Source organism: Macaca thibetana, chromosome 16 (assembly GCF_024542745.1).
Source record: "Macaca thibetana thibetana isolate TM-01 chromosome 16, ASM2454274v1, whole genome shotgun sequence".
In the NCBI taxonomy this organism is placed as follows: domain Eukaryota; kingdom Metazoa; phylum Chordata; class Mammalia; order Primates; family Cercopithecidae; genus Macaca; species Macaca thibetana.
Genome location: NC_065593.1, coordinates 17,881,338 through 17,904,369, shown reverse-complemented (window position 1 = coordinate 17,904,369; position 23,032 = coordinate 17,881,338). Strand labels below are relative to the sequence as shown.

Sequence of the window (23,032 nt, the reverse complement as noted above, 5' to 3'; positions counted from 1 at the left end):
ACCTCCTGGGCTCAGGCAGTCCTCCCATCTCAGCCTCCCGAGTAGCTCGAACTACAGGCACGTGCCAACACATTCGGCTAATTTTTCATTTTTTGTAGAGACAGGATCTCGGTATGATGCCCAGGCTGGTCTCAAACTCCTGACTCAAGCGATCCTCCCACCTTGGCCTCCCAAAGTGCTGGGATTACAAGCATGAGCCATCACACCTGTACCTCATTCATAGTTTTACTCACACATATCCCACACAGACTCATACAAACTTATCCATTCCTTCCCACACAGGTTCTATAACTGTAACCATGTATAAAATACTAGCCAACCAGAGAATGGCTCGAACCCCGGAGGTGGAGGCTGCAGTGAGCTGAGATCATGCTGTTGCACTCCAGCCGGGGCAACAAAAGTGAAACTCCATCTCAAAAAAAACAAAAACAAAAAAAATACTAGCCATCCAACACTGGTAATACATACATTCATGAGCTTGTCCGGAGTGGTCAGATTTGACTGGATCAGAAAGGCAAGGGATCTGTTTCTCCAAAGTACTTGTGCTACCAGTGACCTACTCCAGGTTGTTTTCTGACCCTCTCCTTATTAAGACCTGTCAAAGATCTGAGAAATTTTACCCGACTTACAAGCTAACCATTAGCCTAGCACCTCTGAGTGGATGCCAGTAGAAGACACAAGACTCCTACAACAGAGACAAAGAATAGATTATTGACAGTAGTAAGAGCAGAGTGTCAGCATTTCTGCACCATTCCCCAAGCTCCAGTTCCCACAGGGTGACATGTAGAGAGCCAGATGGCAGCTATCCATGCCAGTGGTTGCATTCTAGGAGAGAAACCCTGAGCTGAGGGAACCTTCATTTTTTTTTTTTTTTTTTTTTTTTTTTTTTTTGAGACAGAGTTTCACTCTTGTTGCCCAGGCTGGAGTGCAGTGGCGTGATCTCAGCTCACTGCAACCTCTGCCTCCTGGGTTTAAGCGATTCTTCTGACTCAGCCTCCCAAGTAGCTGGGATTACAGGTGCCCACCACCAAACCCAGCAAATTTTTTGCATTTTTAGTAGAGACAGGGTTTCACCATGTTGGCCAGGCTGGTCTCGAACTTCTGACCTCAAGTGATCTACCCGCCTCGGCCTCCCAAAGTGCTGGGATTACAGGCGTGAGCCACCACGTCCAACTGCGAACCTTCATTTTTATAATGGGCAGTAGGCACAAGTGTCCTTTGCCCCAAGGAAGACCCCATCCCTAACTTCCAAGGCTGTTCACTATACAGACATCCTTGAAAAGATCATCTGGAACAAAAATAGTCCATGTCTTGCTCACGAGACTTGCAGAAATGCAAAAGATCCATGATGAATCCTCTCTCCACATCCCTCTTACCACCTGCTTTGCAACAGACGTTTCACTAGCTGTTTGTCATCTATTCACTTGTTTATCCTGCCAGTTACTAGGCTGTGATTTCATCTTTACCTTCTGGTAACTTCCAGCATGCAGCCCCACACTCTCAAACACCCTGTTTCTTCTCTATTCCATCATCTTTCCTGAGCGTCCCATTAGCATAATTATCGGCAGACTACGCTACAATTAAAATTACAACTGAAAATATTTTTTGTTAAATCTCAGATGGTTTAGCCAAGAGTAATTTAATTTAAAAGCAGGTTGGCAAACAATATAAATAAATAAAAATCTAAACTTATTCTGGATATTCAAGTATTGATACTTTGTGCATAATAAGGGGAACTTTATATGGCCATCTTTGGTGGTCCTATTGTCCGAACCAAAAATTAACTTTTCGATGCAAGATCTCATATCAGAGCAGAATATTTAGATTGTAGGACATGGCTATGGCAGTCAGTGTGGAACTGAATGAACAATAATTATACAAATAACTTTTCTAAGTCTCAAATGAGACCACGGTTAATCTGAGAAAGTTAGGAGAAAGCTGTATCCAGTCACTCTCCCGTATTTGTGTGTGTGTGTGTGTGTGTGTGTGTGTGTGTGTGTGTGTGTTTGGATGATCATAAGAGTGGCTGCAGCAAACTGCTTCTTTCCAGAATAAGGTTTACCTAGAATGATCCTGTCATATTTCTTCTGCCTTGGGAACAGAGTACAAAGGTGCTCCTTGTAGGTGCCTACTAGAAGTTAAAGCAAAATTTGTATGCAGTAATATTCTTAGCGTATTATAAAATGTTGACTCAGAAAGATTGCCTCTCTAATGTTAAACATGCTTTTTTCCAATGAGTGCATGATATAAAAAATTCCCAATAAAACAGCAAAGTTGGAAGGAGAACATATAACATTTCTGATTATTTACAATGAGCTTAATATTCCTTCCTATTGAAATATTTTAAAGAGTTGGCTCAACTTGTAAGAGCCAAACATACGAGCAGATGTTTGTTCTGGTTAAGAGTAGCATTGCCTACAAATATCATAGCCCAAGATTGATATTTGAAAGTTTGGAAATCTTAAGCTTTTATTTGGTGTCACAGAGAAACAGGATCTGTATCTCTTATTGCTAAGCCTTTGATTCGTTTCAGCTAATTGCCTATATTTGGATATTTAGCTTACTCCAATTCCTTACTTCAAGTATTGATACTTTTGTACATTATAATAAAGATTCCTTTATTCTTAAATCATTGACTAGGGGATTACTATGATTGACTTAAACGATTCAACATTTACTCTTGAACTGGAGAAAAATTTACCTATCTGGAAGATTGGAAGCCCAACTAAAATCAGGATTCTATTAGAAAAAGGAGGAAGGTGAAATGGATTTGGGGTAGGCAAACAACAACGTATTCTATAGTATTCCTACAGACATATCTACAAACACACTTTTTCACGTTTGTATACGTCATTTATTCTCAGATGCATACCTTAGCCACATTTACGACACCATATACTTAAATATATGTTCATGCATATATGCAAGAAACCTAAGCACAACAAATAAAAAATGATGCAAGAGAATATGATAAGATTTTGTGTAGCGGCAAATAACAGAAGCGGGTGAAAACAAGATGAGTGTAAAAGAACGCAGTATGTTAATGGGTGGAAGAGAATGAGGGCAGTGCAGTTGGTAAATGGTTTGACAAATGGAGAAGGTGGTGACTGGGGAGATGACTTTGTGGGAGACTTGAACAGGAAGGAAGGGTCTACAAAAGTAGTTTAAAGAGTGTTTTGTAGGTATAAGGATGGATGCTTAACAGCCATACAAAGTAGACCGAATAGTATAGGCATCATTTCATATGAGTTAGAAGAAATGAACACAAGTTTTTCCTGCATAAAATTAAAACCAGGCCGAGCACAATGGCTCATGCCCATAATCCCAGTACTTGGGGAAGCCGGGAAGGGCAGATCACCTGTAGTCAGGAGTTTGAGACCAGCCTGACCAACATGGTGAAACCTTGTCTCTACTAAAAATACAAAAATAAGCCTGGAATGGTGGCCTATGCCTGTAACCCCAGCTACCCCGGAGGCTGAGGCAGGAGAATCGCTTGAACCTGGGGGGCAGAGGTTGTGGTGAGCAGAAATCACACCATTGCACTCCAGCCTGGGTAACAGAGTGAGACTCCGTCTCGGGGAAAAAGTCGGCTTTTTACCATCTTTGTCTGAGGTCAGGTTCTATACTGTCTAATGAAACTGGTTTTGAAAAGATCACAACATATTTACAATAAACCCTTTGAATAGTAAGTGTAGGACTACAACATGTTAAGAAGTGATACGTTCAGATAGAAGGCCACAAATCTGGGTGGAAAACATGCACTATTGTGTTAGGATGGATTGTTATGTTAAGGGCAAAATAGTTGCTCAAGGATCACATAGATTGTCATATTGACTGAAATCCATGATTCATCTAGTCTGGATTTCTGTGAAATCTATAAAAATAGATGTCCTTCCTCCCGTCACAGCTAAATGTTAGATCTTAACAGTTTCTCTTCAGGTCCACCTATTATTTTGTCAGCATAAACTTGTTCACCTCTTTTACTATGTTATGACTTTTAAATATTTTAGCAATACTGAAGGAAATTTAAAGAAAAAAGGCCACAAGAGTTTCCTATTTCTAACATCACTGATTTTTTCCACGTTCTTTCCCAGTCTTTATTCACTGTGCATCTAATTTGAACATGTAGACGTTCAGCTTTACGTTTTGCCTCAAATATTATGTCTCAAATATTTTCCATAATGCTACATGGTTTGCCTTTTTAATAATTTTTAATAACATAATCCTACATTTTGATACATTAAAATGCTTAGTTTTATACTATATTTTAATACTGATATAAATGTGACTCTCGGCCGGGCGCGGTGGCTCAAGCCTGTAATCCCAGCACTTTGGGAGGCCGAGACGGGCGGATCACGAGGTCAGGAGATCGAGACCATCCTGGCTGACATGGTGAAACCCCGTCTCTACTTTAAAAATACAAAAAACTAGCCGGGCGAGGTGGCGGGCGCCTATAGTCCCAGCTACTCGGGAGGCTGAGGCAGGAGAATGGCGTGAACCCGGGAGGCGGAGCTTGCAGTGAGCTGAGATCCGGCCACTGCACTCCAGCCTGGGCGGCAGAGCGAGACTGTCTCAACAAAAAAAAAAAAAAAAAAAAAAAAAAAAAAAAGTGACTCTCTCCTTCTGTGCCTAGGTATAGAAGTTGGTCCTCAGCCTCAAGGGGTTCTGAGAGCTGATATCTTGGATCAAATGAGAAAAATGATTAAACATGCTCTCGATTTTATACATCATTTCAATGAAGGTAAGTAAGTAATGAAGGCAACGTCATCAAACTTAACCACCAAACATTTCAATAACAATTGGAGCCTGGGTCAAATTTGCCATGCTAATGATATGAACTGCTTTTTAAAATTTTTATTCACTTCAGCTATTCCTCAATGGCCAGAATAGACACATTCAAGAAAAGCAGCTGCCAAATAAAGACTCCACATTAAATCCTTATTTCCTGTTAATCTCCATTTTAAAAAGAAAAGAAACATGAGAAAATACAAACGCCCAGTAAACATATGAAAAGATGTTCAACATCACTGGTAATTAGAGAAATGCAAATTAAAATAAGAAATCATTTCCCCCATTAGGTTGGGAAAATATTAAAGTCTGCCAGTATCAAGCGTTGGTAAATGTGTAGGAAAAGGGGACACTCTGATTACCTGCTGGTGAACATATAAGTGAACATATAAGTTGGTAAAGACATTTTAGAGGATAATTTTACAGCATCCACTTCTTAAAACACACCAATCTTATTACCCAGCAATTCCACATCTCAAAGAAACACAAGCACAAGCAACATGTTGTTTACAAAGATTGTTATCGTGCATCATTGATAACAGCAAAAGAATGGAAACAGCACGAATGTCCACCTGTTGGTGGACAGTTAAATAAACTCACATGGAAGAATCTTCTAAACACATTGGTAATTAGCAGAAAGCAAACTGCAGACCAAGACATTCAGTATGCCAACTGGCTTTAAAATAATCATCATCATCACCTTCTAGGATACATATATATGTTAACATATCACAGGAAAAGTCTTAGAAGAAAACACACCAAACTGATAACAGTGGTTACCGGGGAGGGGAGGGAAAACCCAGGCTAATTTTGTCTTAATTATATTCAATAAGAATAATGTATTTTTGTATTATTTCTGTAATTAAAAATTAATTAAATGGGGACTGGTGGATGAGGTGGGTATATGGAGCTCTATGTACTATCTGCTGATTCATTTGATAAATCTAAAACTACACTAAAAAGTCTATTAATTATAAAAAATAAGTTTACTTAAAATGGAAAATAAGTGCTTAAAATCAAAGAGGCATTCTATGTAAACAATTATTCCAACAGACTGAGTTGAAATTGTTGAGGAATGGGCAATTATAGTAACAGAGCTGGTGTGCACTTCGGTGTCTGTGGGGAGTAAATTCCTTAACCTCAGATTGTGCATCCTACTGTGATCACAGACATTCCTTTTGTGCTTGGGAATCCTTTGAGTCCAAAATCACGAAAACTGAAAGTCGGCTTTTTACCATCTTTGTCTGAGGTCAGGTTCTATACTGTCTAATGAAACTGGTTTTGAAAAGATCACAACATATTTACAATAAACCCTTTGAATAGTAAGTGTAGGACTACAACATGTTAAGAAGTGATACGTTCAGATAGAAGGCCACAAATCTGGGTGGAAAACATGGTTTTCAGATCATGGTCCGCAGAACCCTATCACAAGGGTGGAGAAAAGCAGTTCCTAGAACACCCTACCCCTCATCTCTGCTTCAGCCAGAGCTCTTCTGTATGTTAGAGCTCTTCTGTATGTTAGAGCTCTTCTGTGTAACATTTCACTTAAGCAAAGGATTCTGCAACTCAGAAATTGTCAACCATGATTAATTTAGACTATCCAGCTTGGTGGATTTTCAACTGCACACTCGTATCCAAAGAATGCTGACAAATGAATCATTGCCGCCACGTGAAAAGTCTCAAGAAGTGTGTAGAAGGGCTTCATTTTTGACTCTGTGCTACTCAGAATTGTAGTTAGTGACTTGGATAAAGACATATGTGACATGCTTACCTAAGTGACAGGTCGCAGGAAGATAGCAGGAAAACATCCTGGTTGAGAAGGCAGACCCAAGAAGTCCTGACAATCTTTAACAATTGTTTAAACCAAATATTTAAGGTTAACAACATCAGGGACGAAGTTTTGTTCTTATGTTTAAAAAAAAATCCCAGAATAAGGGAGGTAATGGTCTTTTTTTCTGCCTTGCATAAACAACACTTGAGAACCATAAATAAATTCTGAATCCATAATCCAGGAGAAACATCTATAAAGAGGAACTTAGCCAAGGAGAGCATTGAGAATGTCGAAGAGTTTGAAAACCATATTGAGAATAATTCCTGGCCAGGCGCGGTGGCTCATGCCTGTAATCTCTGCACTTTGGGAGGCCAAGGCAGGTGGATCACTTGAGGTCAGGAATTCGAGACCAGTCTGGGCAACATGGGGAAACCTCGTCTCTACTAAAAATGTAAAAATTAGCTGGATGTGGTGGCGTGCACCTATAATTCCAGCTACTCTGAAGGCTGAGGCATGAGAATCGCTTGAACCCAGGAGGCAGAGGGTGCAGTGAGCCGAGATCACACCACTGCACTCCAGCCTTGGTGACAAAGTGAGACTGTCTCAAAAAAAAAAAAAAAAAGGAAAGAAAAGAAAGAAGTCTGCATTGGAAAGAAATTCGACATATTTTCTGTGACCCAGAGGGCAGAAGGGAATCAATGAGATAAAGTTACCTAGAGACAGAATTTTTTTTTTTTTTTTTTTGAGACAGGGTCTCACTCTGTTGCCCAGGCTGGAGTGCAGTGGTGCAATTATGGCTCACTGGAGCCTCAAGCCCCTGGGCTCAAGCAATCCTCCCACCCAGCCTCCTGAGTTGCTGGGACTACAGGTGTGCGCCACCACACCCAGCTAATTTTTGTGGTTTTTGTAGAGATGGGGTTTTGCCATGTTGCCCAGGCTGGTCTCAAACTCCTGAGCTCAAGCAATCTGCCTGCCTCGGCTTCCCAAAGCATTGGGGTTACAAGCCTGTGCCATTGCGCCCGGCGAGACAGAAGTTTCTTACTAACAAAGCTGAGCAGCAATGGAACGGGCCACACTTTGTGAGGCTGTAAGAAGTCATCTTACTTCTGTGGCTGTAAGATGGCCAGAATGATACGGAGAATACACAAACATAGATGGAAGTTAGGCTTTCAAGACTCCTTCCAACCGTAAGTAGCAAAAACATACTCCTTTGTGTTCTATCAGTTTTTACTTTCTTCCTATCGAGCTTTCTGGCTTAAAGAAATGAGATCTGGTAAGTTCCCATCTTCATCTCGGAAGGTGTGGTAGATTTTAATTCTTCCCTTTCCTGCATCCACATCCTGACAGTGTGATGTTTCGTATCCTTCTGTTCAGAGAAAGAGTCTATTTTTCCACTCCTGGAATAGCTGGCTTGCCCACATGACTTGTTTTGTGCTGTAGAAGAGGCTTGAAAAGCACTGCACATTGGAGCTTGCTTTCTTCCTGCTCTTGGAAACCCTGTACATGTACCATTATGTGCCACAGCCCACACTGGCCTGCTGGATAGTGAAAGCCTTTGAGGTGGAAAACTCAGGCACCCTAACAGACAGTCACACAACTCCAGCTGACAGACATAAGAGTGAGGCCATCCCATAGGATCCAGCCTCCAGGTGAGCTGTCAGCTTACCACAAAGGCAGAAGCAAAATAATCAAAAATCCACAAAGCCAGTGTAGACGGAAGAAACTTTCCAACCAACCCACAGAATCATGAACTAAATTAAGAGGTAGTTGTTTGAAGCCACTAAATTCTGGGGTAGCATGTTATGCAGCAGAAGCTAACTGATACAGAAGTGATCACTGGGTATCTCCATTCTAACTCTGCTCTAAAGGCAAAGGAAGGCTTTCCTTTGAGTTGTGACCATAACACGCTATGGGTCCTACATTGGACCCTGTGTGCTCAGAGACAGCCTGGTATGTATGTCAACTACTCCTTTTCCAAGTTTCTAGGAATTGGGTTGTTTGATGTTGCTGCATCTTTGGAAGTTGGTGTCCACCCCAGCAGGCTTGGACAGATCTTGCAGATCTTGCATCGCAAGATCCCATTACTCAGGAGCTGTCCAAGTGTTTAATGTACTTAGTTAAGAAAAAGAGGCCAGGCGCGGTGGCTCACGCCTGTAATCCCACCACTTTGGGAGGCTGAGGCAGGCGGATCACAAGGTCAAGAAATCAAGACCATCCTGGCCAACATGGTGAAACCCCGTCTCTACTAAAAATACAAAAATTAGCCATGTGTGGTGGCGGGCGCCTGTAGTCCCAGCTACTCAGGAGGCTGAGGCAGGAGAATCGCTTGAACCCGGGAGGTGGAGGTTGCAGTGAGCCGAGATCGCACCACTGTACTCCAGCCTGGGCGACAGAGTGAGATTCCATCTCAAAAAAAAAAAAAAAAGAAAGAAAGAAAGAAAAGAAAAGAAAGAAAAAGAGCACAAGACTGAAGCACCTTAGCTTCTGGAACTCCTCCTGAAAATATGCAGTCATAAAACATCATAGCTGGAAGGGTCCTCCAAGATAAACTAATCCAAGACCTTCATTTGATAGGTCAAGAAAGGGAGCCTCAAGAAGTTAAGCATCTTGTTCAAGGCCACATAGCCAGGGGATTAGAGCCCAGGTCTCCTGACCCCCAGACCCAGATTCTTTTTCTCCCCAACTGGCTTTTTCAGTTCTGTTTTCTGCCTCTGTCTTCGGCGTGTTTGTGGACAGGGTGCTCACAGGAATCATTCAAGGACATCTTTTGGCCTGGTACCATTTATGAACATCCTTAACTAAACGTTATCTGTTCTCCTCATCGCTGTCTTCATTTTGTTACTGTTGTTGTTGTTATTATTGTTTCTTCCTTACATTATCAACTTCCCTTTTTCCAGATTTTTTTTTTTTTTTTTTTTTTTTTTTTTTGAGACAGAGTTTCGCTCTTGTTGCCCAGGATGGAGTGCAATGGCTCACTGCAACCTCCACCTCCCAGGTTCAAGAGATTCTCCTGCCTCAGCCTCCCGAGTAGCTAGGATAATCCCAACCCAGGTATTTTTAGTAAAGACGAGGTTTCACCATGTTGGTCAGGCTGGGCTCGAACTCCCGACCTCAGGTGATCCACCCGCCTTGGTCCCCCAAAGTGCTGGGATTACAGGTGTGAGCCACCGCGGCTGGCCCAGAGATTTTTTTTAGTTGCCATTGATACATATTGCTTTTGTCATAGGAAAAGAATTTCCTCCCTGTGCCATTGAGGTCTACAAAATTATAGAGAAAGTTGATTATCCCAGGGATGAAAATGGAGAAATTGCTGCTGTCATCCATCCCAATCTGCAGGTAACATTTGTTCTTTCTTTAAAGTGTTGAAAGTAACAATGCTGTACCTTTGAACGGAAGTTTACAGCTCACACAGCACTTCGCGCACATTCACCCATTTGATGTCTCAAAAGACACCGAGCGTAGGCAGGGAAGATGTTCGGACAGTCGTTCAATAAATACTTATGAAGTGTAACCTGTGCTGGCTGTGTGGACACATCAGTGTAGGTACGGTCTACACTCGCAATGGAATTTCTAGTGTAGGTACACGAAAGTCTAAGTTGCAGTCTAGAAATGAAGATAGCCAGATGCAATGACAGAATAATGAGGTAGAAGAGGATTGCTCAGACAAGGCTGCTTAGAGAAAGTGAAATTCCTACTCACATTCAACGGGTAGGAATTATGATGTCTATGTTAATAGAAGGAAATACAGGGCCGGAAGTTAGATCCTTGCCATAGCCATTTAGCTATCAAGGACAGATCCCGAGTTAGTGCTCTTTGCAGTTGGCCACATTGCTTGCTACCTCCCTGTGACAGAATAAGTTAAACAACTGTAACCTCTTTCTTCTGCCACCATTCCCCGACTCTCCTCAGAACCCCAGAATCTACTCCTTGCCTAGTTTTATCAATAATGACATAGTGAAGAAGGGGAAAAAAAAAAAAAAGGCCCTTGAGAGAATGTAGGAGGTTTATTTATTTTTTTTTTTTTGAGACGGAGTCTGGCTGTGTCGCCCAGGCTGGAGTGCAGTGGCTGGATCTCAGCTCACTGCAAGCTCCGCCTCCCGGGTTTGCGCCATTCTCCTGCCTCAGCCTCCCGAGTAGCTGGGACTACAGGCGCCCGCCACCTCGCCCGGCTATTTTTTTTGTATTTTTTTAGTAGAGACGGGGTTTCACGTGTTAGCCAGGATGGTCTCGATCTCCTGACCTCGTGTTCCGCCCGTCTCGGCCTCCCAAAGTGCTGGGATTACAGGCTTGAGCCACCGCGCCCGGCCAAGAATGTAGGAGGTTTAAATCCAGAAAAGGCAAAGGGAAAAGGAGAGAAGAACAGATTTCCAAAGCCGAAGAATCCACTCCCCAGTGCGAGTGCCCTGCACGCTCCCAGACCTCAGAGATGGAGGAGAACCTGGTGGATTATCCAGTCCGGGGCTTTCAACCCTCACTAACCTTTACGTAGAGAGCGTTTAAAAAACATAATAATAGCAATGGCAGGACTCCACTTTGAGATACTCTGATCTTTCTGGCTTGGATAATCAGGGTTGAAAAGCACTGATTGATCCAGTTCCTATCCCTGTTTAGTGACTCCAATAGTCATCCAGACTTGCAACTGAATGGAGTGGCCTCTGCCCAGTAATACAGACGAGCGAAGCAAATCCTGCTTTGTGGCTTAATGGGACCCAGGTGGAAACCTGAAGAAGGAGCCTTAGGCAGCGTTTGTTTTTGTTTTTTGAGACGGAGTCTCACTCTGTCACCCAGGCTGGAGTGCAGTAGCGCCATCTCGGCTCACTGAAAGCTCCGCCTCCTGGGTTCAAGTGATTCTCCTGCTTCAGCCTCCCGAGTAGCTGGGATTACAGGCTCAGGTCACCACAACCGGCTAAGTTTTGTATTTTTAGTAGAGATGGGGTTTCATCATGTTGGCCAGGATGGTCTCGATCTCCTGACCTCGTGATCCACCCGCCTTGGCCTCCCAAAGTGTTGGGATTACGGGCGTCAGCCACCGCACCCGGCCTTAGGCAATGTTTTAAAGGAAAGGTAAAGACTGGGGGAGAGAAAGGAAGAAAGCACTATTGGTGACAAAAATATCAAGTACAAGAAACAGAGGCCAGGGTGATGATGTCATGGCAGGCTAAAACAGGATTTTTCAGGTTTTAGGATACTCTTGAGGAGTGCAAAAATAATCCCGGGCAGATGGAGAAGTGAGATGAATGAGATCAGTAGCAGACTGGGCTAGTGGTAGGTCTTGAAAGTTAGGAAGGATGGTTTTGATTTGACAGACAATAAGGAATGGCTCAGTATTCTACAGGAGGGATTGATTGGTTAATTCTTCCAACAAGTATTTTTGAATGACAGCTAAGCTCATTCTGCGCCCTGAGATTCAAGATAGGGAAGGTTCCTCATGGAGCTTCCATCCCAATGGGTGAGGAGAACTGACCATGAGTAATAAACAATATGTAAACCAAATCATTTCAAACTGTAATAAGTGCTATAAAAGAAATAATATAAAAGAATAATATAGCAGAGGTTATAACAAAGAGTTCCAGTTAGACGGAGTGGTCACAAAGTGCCATCTCAGAGATGGTGGCACTGAAGTTGGAACCTACAAGATGAGAAGCCAGCCATGTGGAAGGCTAGTGAAAGGGCCTGAGGCTGGAACAAACTTGGAGCACTTCAGGAACAGCAAGAAGACCCATGTCCCTGGAGAGTAGGAGTGAGCAGAGGACGGTAGAGCCTGGAGAAAACACACAGTCCGAGACCCGGTTATGAGTCTAGATTTTGTCCTAAGACTGATAGTTCTTACTAAGGGATGCTCATCGGAATCACGTAGGGGACCCCCTCCCAATGCCTAGAACCCACCACAAACTACTAACGTAGCACTTCTCAAACTCGAGCCACGTGACAATTACCTGGGGAGCTTTTTTAAAATGCTGATTCCTGGCCAGGAGCAGTGGCTCGTGCCTGTAATCCCAGCGCTTTGGGAGGCCAAGGTGGGCAGATCATGAGGTCAGGAGATCGAGACCATCCTGGTTAACACAGTGACACCCCATCTCTACTAAAAATATAAAAAATAAACTGGGCGTGGTGGCGGGCGCCTGTAGTCCCAGCTACTCGGGAGCCTGAGGCAGGAGAATTGCTTGAACTCAAGAGGCGAAGGTTGCAGTGAGCCGAGATTGTGCCACTGCACTCCAGCCTGGACAGAGTTGAGACGACGTCTGAAAAAAAAAAAAAAAAAAAATGCTGATTCCTGAGTCCTATTCCCAGCTCTGATCTAATTCATCAGGGTGTAGACAGGGAATCAGTTGAGTTCACCAGATGATTTTCATGTGGCTCAGGTCTGGGTAGCACTGCACGACATCAGGATCTCCGCAGGTGGGGCTAGCCAGACGTGTGTTGAAGAAGTTCCGTTAGTGACTCTGGGGCAAGTCTCTGCCTGAAAACCACCAGTTCAGAGAAACAGTTCTCAGCCGAGCCACCCTGTAAATCATCTGGGGCCTCAATACAATAAACACAGAAAACAGTGAACTATGAATGGGTAGCATGACGGATTCAAGGAGGCGGGTGAAAGAAGTCCGTATCCGGATGGCATGGTTGCAGGTTGTATGACTCCATGCTCTGCATATGTCCAAACTCACAGATCTGTACACAAGAATGAGTGAATTTCACTGTATGTAAATTTTAAAATAAAATTTAAAAAGAATGCTGCCTAGGCCCTCCTCAGAGATTCTGAGTTGATTTATCTGAAATGGGCCGGCCCCTCTCCCTGTATATATGTATTTAACATCCCAGGCGATGATAATGTGCCACCAGGATGGAGAAAACTGCTGTGATGCGGCACTTCTCGAACGTTAACGTTGTACACGTGAATGTCGGGGACCTGTTAACCTGAAGATTTCGATTGGGCAGGTCCGCTGCGCCTAACGAAATCCTGCCTTTCTAACAAGCTCCGGGGTGATGCGGATGCTGCTGGGAAATGTTGGAAATGCAGAATCCCAGGCCCCCCACCCCCGACCTATAGAATCAGAATCTTCATCTTAACACAATCCCCAGATGATGTGCAAGCACCTCAAAGTTTGAGAAGAACTGTTCTGGGGTTCCTGTGGTGTGACGGCCACGGTGCTTGAGGGCGCAGAGGTCCAAATGCCTGGTGCAGGACCGTTCAGGGAACTCAGACGTGACTCTAATGCAGGACACATTTGGAATACACCCACCTTGTCTCAGACTCTCCCCAGCCCAGCACCACCTTCTCTCACCAATCCCTATCAGAATAGAATCTCCTTGCATGCAGGTACGACATGGCTCGTCTTTATATTTCCCAACAGTAGAACATCTTGCACACAGAAGACTCTTAATGGATATTTCCTACATTTTGCTGAACAGAATTTAACTTGAGCTGGCAACAGGCAGACTATGCACTTAGGTAGACATGCATTTCATTTTGCCTTTTAATATTATAAATCTCTTTGGCTACATTCAAGGTAACCCTGGTATTGAAGCAAACTACTTTTTATTTTTTTCAGATGCAGGGTCTCGCTCTGTCGCCCAGGCTGGAGTGCAGTGGTGTGAACACAGCTCACTGCAGCCTCGCCCTCTGGGGGCTTGAGCATTCCTCCCACCTCAGCCTCCTGAGTGTCTGGGACTACAGGCATGCACCACCACACACAGTTAATTTTTTGTATTTTTTCTAGAGCTAGGATCTCTATGTTGCCCAGGCTGGTCTTGAACTCCTAGGCTCAAGCGATCCGCCCACATCGGCCTCCCCAAGTGCTGGGATTACAGGCGAAAGCCACTGCACCTGGCTGAAGCAAATGTTAATTACATGTGTCAGTTATACAAATTCAAAGGGGAACTCTTCAAACTACTGCCAAATTTCATGACCCAATTTCAGCGCTGGCCTCATCTCGATCCTGGCCTGCATCTCGATGCCTCGCTCAAGTATCTCTTTTAAAACAACAGAATACTGTAATGTGTTAGTTGTCTAGAGTCTGACATAAATTTTTAGAGGAGAAAAACCAAATGTAATGTGTATTTTGATTGTTTCCTGAGAGGATCAAGACTGGAAACCACTGCATCCTGGGGATCCCATGTTTTTAACTCTCGATGGGAAGACGATGCCATTGGGCGGAGACTGTATCGTGTACCCCGTGTTTGTGAACGAGGCCGCATATTACGAAAAGAAAGAAGCCTTTGCAAAGACAACTAAACTAATGCTCAATGCAAAAAGTATTCGCTGCTCTGTACATTAGAAATCACTTCTAGCTCACATCTTACACAGCGTCTTACAAATTCTGCTAGTTTGTAAGCTCCTCAAGAGCAGGGTTGTGCCTTATTCAACTGCATTCATAGCTTCTAGCACAGTGCCTTATTCGGTAGGCATCCAAGCAAATTTCTTAAATTAATTAATATATCTTAAAGGTACCATATTTTATGTATGTAGCTTATTCAAAGAAGTGTTTCCTATTTCTGTAGAGTTTATTATACATTATACTTGGGTAGCTCAACATTCTTAATCAACAGCCTTTGTATTCAGAATATAAAATTGAAATAGATATATATATAAAGTTATTTTATTGTGCTTTGCTTTATTGCACTTCACAGATAACTGTATTTTTTTTTTTTACAAATTGAAGGTTTTGGGCAACCCTGTGTCTAGAAAGTCTAACAGTGCCATGTTTCCAACAGCATGTACTCACTCCTTGTCTCCTTGATAATAGCTTGATATTTCAAGCTTTTTTTATGATTTCTTATATCTGCTATGGTGATCTGTGATCGGTGGCCTTTGATGTTACTGTTGTTAAGTGTTTTGGGGGCACCATGAATTGTGCCCATGTGAGACTGTGAACTTAGTGAAGGTTGTGTGTGTTCTAACTGCTCTACTGACCGGCCATTTCCTTGTCTCTCTCCCTGTCCTCCGGCCTCCCTATTCCTTAAGACACAATAATTAATAACTCTACAACAGCCTCTATGTGTTCAAGTGAAAGAAAGGGTCATACTTGTAAAAATTAAGCTTAGTGAGGAAGGCATGTCAAAAGCTAAGACAGGCGGAAAGCTAGGCCTCTTGCACCAGTTAGCCAAGTTGTGAATTCAAAGAAAAAGATCTTGAAGAAAATTAAAAATTATACTCCACTGCACACACACAAATGATAAGAAAGCAAAACAACCTTATTGCTGATGTGGAGACAGTTTTAGTGGCCTGGATAGAAGATCAAACCAGCCACAACTTTAAACCAAAGCATGACCCAGAGCAAGGCCCTAACTCTCTTCAATTCTGCGAAGGCTGAGAGAGGTGAGGAAGCTGCAGGAAGCTGGCAGAGGTTGGTTCACCAGGTTTAAGGAAAGAAGCCAGCTCCAAAACCTACAAGTGGAAAGTGAACCAGCAAGTTGCTGATGTGGAAGCAAGTTATCCAGAAGATGTAACTAAAATCATTGACAAAGGTAGCCACACTAAACAGATCTTCAGTGTAGTTCAAACAGCCTTCTATTGAAAGAAGATGCTATCTAGAACTTTCCTAGCTAGAAAAGAGAAATGAATGCCTAGCTTCAAAGCTTCAAAGGACAGGCTGACTCTCTTAAGAGCTAATACAGCTGGTGACTTCCAGTTAAAGCCAATGCTCATTAACTGTTTCAAAAACCCTAGAACTCTGTTTTGTTTTTGTTTTTGTTTTGTTTTTTTGAGATGGAGTCTCGCTCTGTCGCCCAGGCTGGAGTGCAGTGGCGCCATCTTGGCTCACTGCAAGCTCTGCCTCCTGGGTTCACACCACTCTCCTGCCTCAGCCTCCCGAGTAGCTGGGACTTCAGGCGCCTGCCACCATGCCCAGATAACTTTTTGTATTCTTTTAGTAGAGACAGGGTTTCACTGTGTTAACCAGTATGGTCTCGATCTCCTGACCTCGTGATCCGCCCACCTCGGCCTCCCAAAGTGCTGGGATTACAAGCGTGAGCCACCGCACCTGGCCCAAAAATCCTAGGACTCTGAAGACTCATGCTAAACTGCTGTGCCTGAGCTCTATAAATGGAAGAACAAAGCACCGCTGGCAGCACATCTGTTTGTGGCATGGTTTACTGTATATTTTAAGCCCATTGTTGAGAGCTACTGCTTGGAAAAAGAAAAAAAAAAGATTCCTTTCAAAACATTACTGCCGATTGACAATATACCAGGTTACCCAAGAGCTCTGCTGGAGATATGCAAAGAGATTAGCGTCGTTCTCATGCCTGCTAACACGACATCCGGCCGAAGCCCGTGGATCAAGGTGTCATTGTGACTTTCAAATCTAACTATTTAAGAAATACATTTCAGGCTGGGGGAGGGGAGAAAAAAGAAGAAAAAGAAAGGAAGAAAAAAAAACATTTCATAAAGCTATAGCTGCCATAGATAGTGATCCCTCTGAGGGAGCCAGGCAAAGTAAACAGAGAACCTTCTGGAAAGGATTCAGCATTCTAGATGCCATTAAGAACATTCAGGATCCGTGGGAGGAGATCAAAATATCAACATTAACAGGAGTTTGGAAAAAGTGAATTCCAACCCTCTTGGATGACTCTGAGGAATTCAAGACTTCAGTGAAGGAAGCCATGCAGATGTGACAGCAAGAGAATGAGAAGTGGTGCCTGAAGATGTAACTGAATTGCTGCAATCTCATGATCGCACTTGAATGGATGAGGAGTTGCCTCTTACAAATAAGCAAAAAAGTGGTTTCTTGAGATGGAATCTACTCTCGTTGCAGATGCTGTGAACATTGTTGAAATGACAAAGGATTTAGAATATTACATAAACGTAGTTGATAAAGCAACAGCAGGGTTTGAGAGGGCTGACTCCTCCTAATTTGAAATGAGTTCAGTTGGGTGAAGTGGCTCATGCCTGTCATCCCAGCACTTTGGGAGGCCGAGGCAGACAGATCACCTGAAGTCAGGAGTTCGAGACCAATCTGTCCAACATGGTGAAACCCCCTCTCTACTAAAAATACACAAATATTAGCCAGGTGTGTGGCGCATGCCTATAGTCCCAGCTACTTGGGAGGCTGAGGCAGGAGGATCACTTGAACCCATGAGGCAGAGGTTGCAGTGAGCCAAGACTGCATCACTGCACTCCAGCCTGGTGGACACAGTGAGCTTCCATCTCAAAAAAAAAAAAAAAAAAAAAAGAAAGAAAGAAATGAGTTATACTGTGAGTAAAATGTTATTAAACAGCATTTCATGCTACAGGGAAATCTTTCATGAAAGGAAGAGTCAATCAATGAAGCAAACTCCACTGTTGTTTTATTTTAAGAAATTGTCACAGCCATCCCAACCCTCAGTGCCCACCGCCCTGATCAGACAGCTGACATCAAGGCAAGGCCCTCCACCAACAAAAAGATCATGAATTGCTGAAAGCTCAAATGATCATTAGCCTTTTTAGCAATAAAGTATTTTTAATGACGGAATGTACATGTTTTAAACATAATGCTATTACACATTTAACATACTACGTATAGTGCGAGCATAACTTTTACATATACTGGAAAATAAAAAAATGTGTGTGGCTCATCTGTTGTAGTATTTGTTTTATTGTGGTGATCTGGAGCCAAGGCTGAAATATCTCTGAGGTATGCCTGTAATGTGTAAGTGCTAGTAGAAACAAGTTGTGCAGGCTTGCTATTTTTTTCAATTTTTATATTTGGGCTAATAGTAATATACTAAGTGTCCAGCCTATAAACTTCAGCATTCGTTGCAAAATCCAGAGGAGACTTTCAAGTGCTGTTTTGTGGATGAAATATGAAAGAGAAATGAGGGCTTAATGGTAAAGATGACATATGACTATATTAAGAAACTGAATGGCCCTTTGTCCACAAACACACAGTAACCCACACAGCATTGCTACTGCGGCATGCCCCCAGCTCTGCACTGACCTCATGGAGCAGAGAGCCTCCTTCAGACACCTCACGCACCCCCTGAGGAGCTAATGTTTCTTCCCAACATGAAAAATTTGTAAGAGGCCTATTCTTCACAGCTGTCACTTCTCATTTTGAAAGAATATGCCCACCTTATTCCAAGCAAGGTGTGAGGAGGTCTTTGGGCTCCAGATGTTGCCAGCAGAGGTGGTGAAAGTCAGTAACAGGGCAGTGGACACGCATAGAAATGTGACCCACAGCTCTGGTTTGCAAATACAGTCTTTCAAGAAATCCTGCCACATCCTAAATGCCCAAATCCCTTGCCTCCCATGATTCTTCTCCTCAAAGGACCTTCTACCGGACGCTGCCCCGTCCCTCTCCAGCTCCACAAGGGCCCTCCCCGCCATCCTCTTAGTCCACAGCAGCCAATAAACAGCGTTTTTATTCCATGATCTGTACCCCCAATGAATCCATAATCATAGTTTCAAATGTATTTCCCAAACATACTAACATTATCTGGAATGAATGAATGAATAAATAAATATTACATATTTATACGTTTTCATTCTTCCAAAGTGAACCCCACTAAGCCAATTTTACTCCATATTCAGTGTTCTGGAAAGCACATATTGTTTCTAAATTTTTCAACGTTTTTTTCTATTTTTGTACTTTACCGAAATTATTTGCATTGGAACAAACTCCCTTCCTTCTGAATTCTGTAGTCAAAATGTGATGCATCAGCTTCTGTAGCTAAGTTTTACCAAGTTTCGTTCCCCCGCTGTGAATGTTCCATTGTTTTATTTCTGAGTCCAATTTTTCTAGGTCAGCTTTTTCCAGATGTAAATTTTGGCAAGAATACTTTATTCTTCCCTCAAATTTTAGTGATTTGTAAAATTTACAACATACAATTTATATCACTGTGATTTCAGTCAGTTTCAGGATTGATTATTCCTATCAAGTCTAATTTTCCCTTTTACAGTCTTTAAAGTTTCTAATTAGATGTGTGGTTGGTTTGTTTGGTTTTTTTAATCTATAATATATTGCTCTGTGGTTTTAGCCACTTTGAGTTTTATTTTACTTTGATTATTTCTAACCATCTACATTTGTATTTTTTCTCATTTATAAAATGGGAATGATCATAATAATAGTGCCCCTTTCATGGGGTTACTATGAGGATTAAGTGGGCTAAGACATATAAGCACTTAGCCCAGTACCTAGAGCAGAATACCTACTTAACAAACCATTGAAGTTCAAATTCCTAGCATGAAAGGCCCTTCCTGATCTGCCCTCCCTTCCCGAGACCTCCCTACACTTGTCTCCCTTTGGACCATCTCCGCTGTGGTGTCCTTCCCACCGTTTATTCCTCTAGGCCTTCACATAGACTGACTCCCCTACCTAGAATTTACCCCCACTGTCCTGCACCTTCCACCCCACTCAGACTGTGCTCCAACTAATAATGCCTGTTTCTCCTTCAAAATGCAACCCAACTTTCATTTCATAGCCAACATCTTCTTGGTCTTCGTCTACCTGACTTCGTTGCCACTTTGCCCCTCTTTCTATCCCATCTTGAGGGCATTAGCAGTGTCTTTTTCGAATGTCTACAATCTAGTAAGTGATCAATAGAGGTGAGTTGAATAAATGAGCATGCTCAAACACCCCTTTCTCTACTGAAACATCTTCGTCTTCCACCAATGGCCCTGCCTTCTTTTTATCTTCCTTCCCAGTCACCTCCTGAGAATTGTCCCCATCACTCCCAAGTGAAACACTTCGTTCTACACCATCCAGACTGTTACCATGTCCCAAAGGACAGTGGAAGGAAAACACACCCATTTAAGTCTGCAAATCCATGGGAAAAAAAAAAAAGGAAATTTTTTTTCCTTTTGCCCAGGCTCTTGTTGCCCAGGCTGGAATGCAATGGCATGATCTTGGCTCACTGCAACGTCCGCCTTCTGGGTTCAAGCGATTCTCCTGCCTCAGCCTCTGGAGTAGCTGGGATTATAGGCATGCACCACCACGCCCAGCTAATTTTGTATTTTTTCAGTAGAGACAGGGTTTCTTCATGTTGGTCAGGCTGGTCTCGAACCCCTGACCTCAGATGATCTGCCCACCTTGGCTTCCCAGAGTGCTGGGATAACAGGTGTGAGCCACCATGCCAGGCCAAAACAAGGAAATGTTCACACTCAACAATTCCCCTGTTTAAAATCCTTTGGTGGCTTCTTACCCTTGTTATGAGATCTCAAAGCCTCACCACAGCTGTCCAAGTCCTACATGCACTGGCCTCTGCCCACCCCTCTAGCCTTATTTCATGTCACTTGGCCCCTTGCTCCCAGCAATTTGGCCACATAAGACTTTTCCAGTCCTCAGATGCACGAAGTTCCCTACTACCTTTGGGTCTTTGCCCACATTTTCCCACTTACTGAAACCCTTCCCCTTCTCCACACTCCCATTAGCTAAATGACGCTTACTCTTTATGACTCAGGCTAGGTGAGGCCACTCTGTCACACAAGCTTATTGACAGTACTAGACTGGCCCTTACCCAAATTGCAACCGTAATGCGTTATGACACTAGGGCAGGGAAAGTTACTGTTGGTCTCTTTGATTAAACTGCAAAAGCTCCAAGAGAGCAGTGATAGCATTTGTCTTACTCTTTGTCATACCCACAGCACTTAATGCATAGAAGGAGCTCAGTACATTTTGCTGGATAAATGAGAGTTGATCTGCTGAGTGTAAAGCTATCTGGAAGGGCTTATTTGGAAGAGTGGGGTGTCACTTCCTTCACAAGGGTGACCCCAAGATAGCCACTGGAGACCACAGAGGGTGGGAATGGTGAACCACGTACAGTCAGTGCTCCAATAGGAGAAGCAAATGAAAAGTGGCAGCTGGGGAAACTCTGAAGCCTGAGAGTCCCATGGGGGTGACCAGGGCCATGATGCTGGGAGAGAGGCCTATACAGGTCATGCATGTTCCAGGGCAGCAGGAACAGGGCCTGTATTTGCATATTTGCATATCCAACAAAAGATCCATATTTGCATATCCAACATTTGCATATCTGCATATCCAACAAAAGGCCTGTATTTGCATATCCAACAAAAACAGAGTCTGAAGGGAAATAGCTGCTTAGGGGTGTTTGTCTGTTTGGGACGGGGTCTCACTCTGTCACCCAGGCTGCAGTGCAGTGGCATGATCTCAGCTCACCGCAGCCTCCACCTCCCAGGTTCCAGCTATTCTCCTGCCTCAACCTCCCCGGCAGCTGGGATTACAGGCATGCGCCACCAAGCCTGGCTAATTTTTGTATTTTTAGTAGAGACGGGGTTCCGTCATGTTGGCCAGGCTGGTCTCGAACACCTGACCTCAGGTGATCCACCCACCTCAGCCTCCCGAAGTGCTGGGATTACAGGCGTGAGCCACCATGCCCAGCTGCTTTTTTAATATCTCTATACTTCCCACACATACCGCCTTCAAGAGGCTTGTGATCTACCTGTAGAGACCTTTGTATGCCTGTTCCCAAAGCAGACACACCAAAAACCCTAGTCTAGTACTTGGCAGACAGTAGTTCCTGAACACCTACCAAGCCAATGATTGAGAGGCTCACTCAGAGAGGACTTCGCCCAGGGCTGCCCCATCAGGCTTGGTGGGTTGCTCAGTGTAAGACTCGAGGGAGGTCCCTGCATACTCCACAAAATCAAAGTCAATGGCACAGCCCAGAAGCTTACATCCCATCAAAGCAAAAACAGCACTCAAGTTTCCTCCATTCTGCCAAGAAAAAGAATGGGAACTTGACTAGAAAACAAAGTCAACCCAAAAACTGAGGTCTGTAGGCGATTAATGCAGTATAATTAAAGGGAAAAAATACTAGAGCCCCATTAGCTACAGATAAATTAAATGCTTAACAGAAAAAGTTCATTTTCAGAAACTACATATTAAGGGATGGAATAATTTTCACAGTCTTGAAACATAAAGCTCAAGAGCATACAGAGAGGTCCCAAGACAGGAGTTTTCTTGCTCTGAGTGAAAGGCAGGGCCGCGCGCAGGGACTCACGCCTGTAATCCCAGCACTTTGGGAGGCTGAGGCAGGTGGATCACCTGAGGTCAGGAGTTTGAGACCAGCCTGGCCAACATGGTGAAACCCCATCTCTACTAAAAATACAAAAAATTAGCCCGACGTGGTGGCAGGTGCCTGTAGTCCCAGCTACTTGTGAAGCTGAGGCAGGAGAATTGCTTGAAGCCGGGAGGTGGAGGTTGCAGTGAGCTGAGATCATGCCATTGCACTCCAGCCTGGGTGACAGGGCAAGACTCTGTCAGAAAGACAGAGAGAGAGAGAAAGAGAGAAGGAAGGAAGGAAGGAAGGAAGGAAGGAAGGAAGGAAGGAAGGAAGGAAGGAAGGAAGGAAGGAAGGAGGGAGGGAGGGAGGGAGGGAGGGAGGGAGGGAGGGAGGGAGGGAAGGAAGAAGGAAGGAAGGAAGGAAGGAAGGAAGGAAGGAAGGAAGGAAGGAAGGAAGGAGAAGGAAAGAGGAGGGGAGGGGAGAGGAGGGGAGGGGAGGGGAGAGGAGGGGAGGGGAGGGGAGAGGAGGGGAGGGGAGGGG

General features: G+C 43.6%; 1 protein-coding gene across 7 annotated transcripts in view; it reads left to right on the top strand.

The window, feature by feature from the left end:
* Positions 1 to 23,032, top strand: part of ASPA (aspartoacylase) — a 37,348-nt gene that overhangs the window by 11,792 nt on the left and 2,524 nt on the right. For 3 of the 7 annotated variants that reach the window (XM_050765841.1, XM_050765840.1, XM_050765838.1), the window contains exons 5-7: positions 4,634 to 4,741; positions 9,786 to 9,895; positions 14,635 to 19,173. In XM_050765841.1, coding sequence (XP_050621798.1) covers positions 4,634 to 4,741; positions 9,786 to 9,895; positions 14,635 to 14,832 — 416 coding nt within the window. In that variant the 3' untranslated portion in view covers positions 14,833 to 19,173. The other 4 variants (XM_050765843.1, XM_050765844.1, XM_050765839.1 and 1 more) reach the window with 3 other exon arrangements.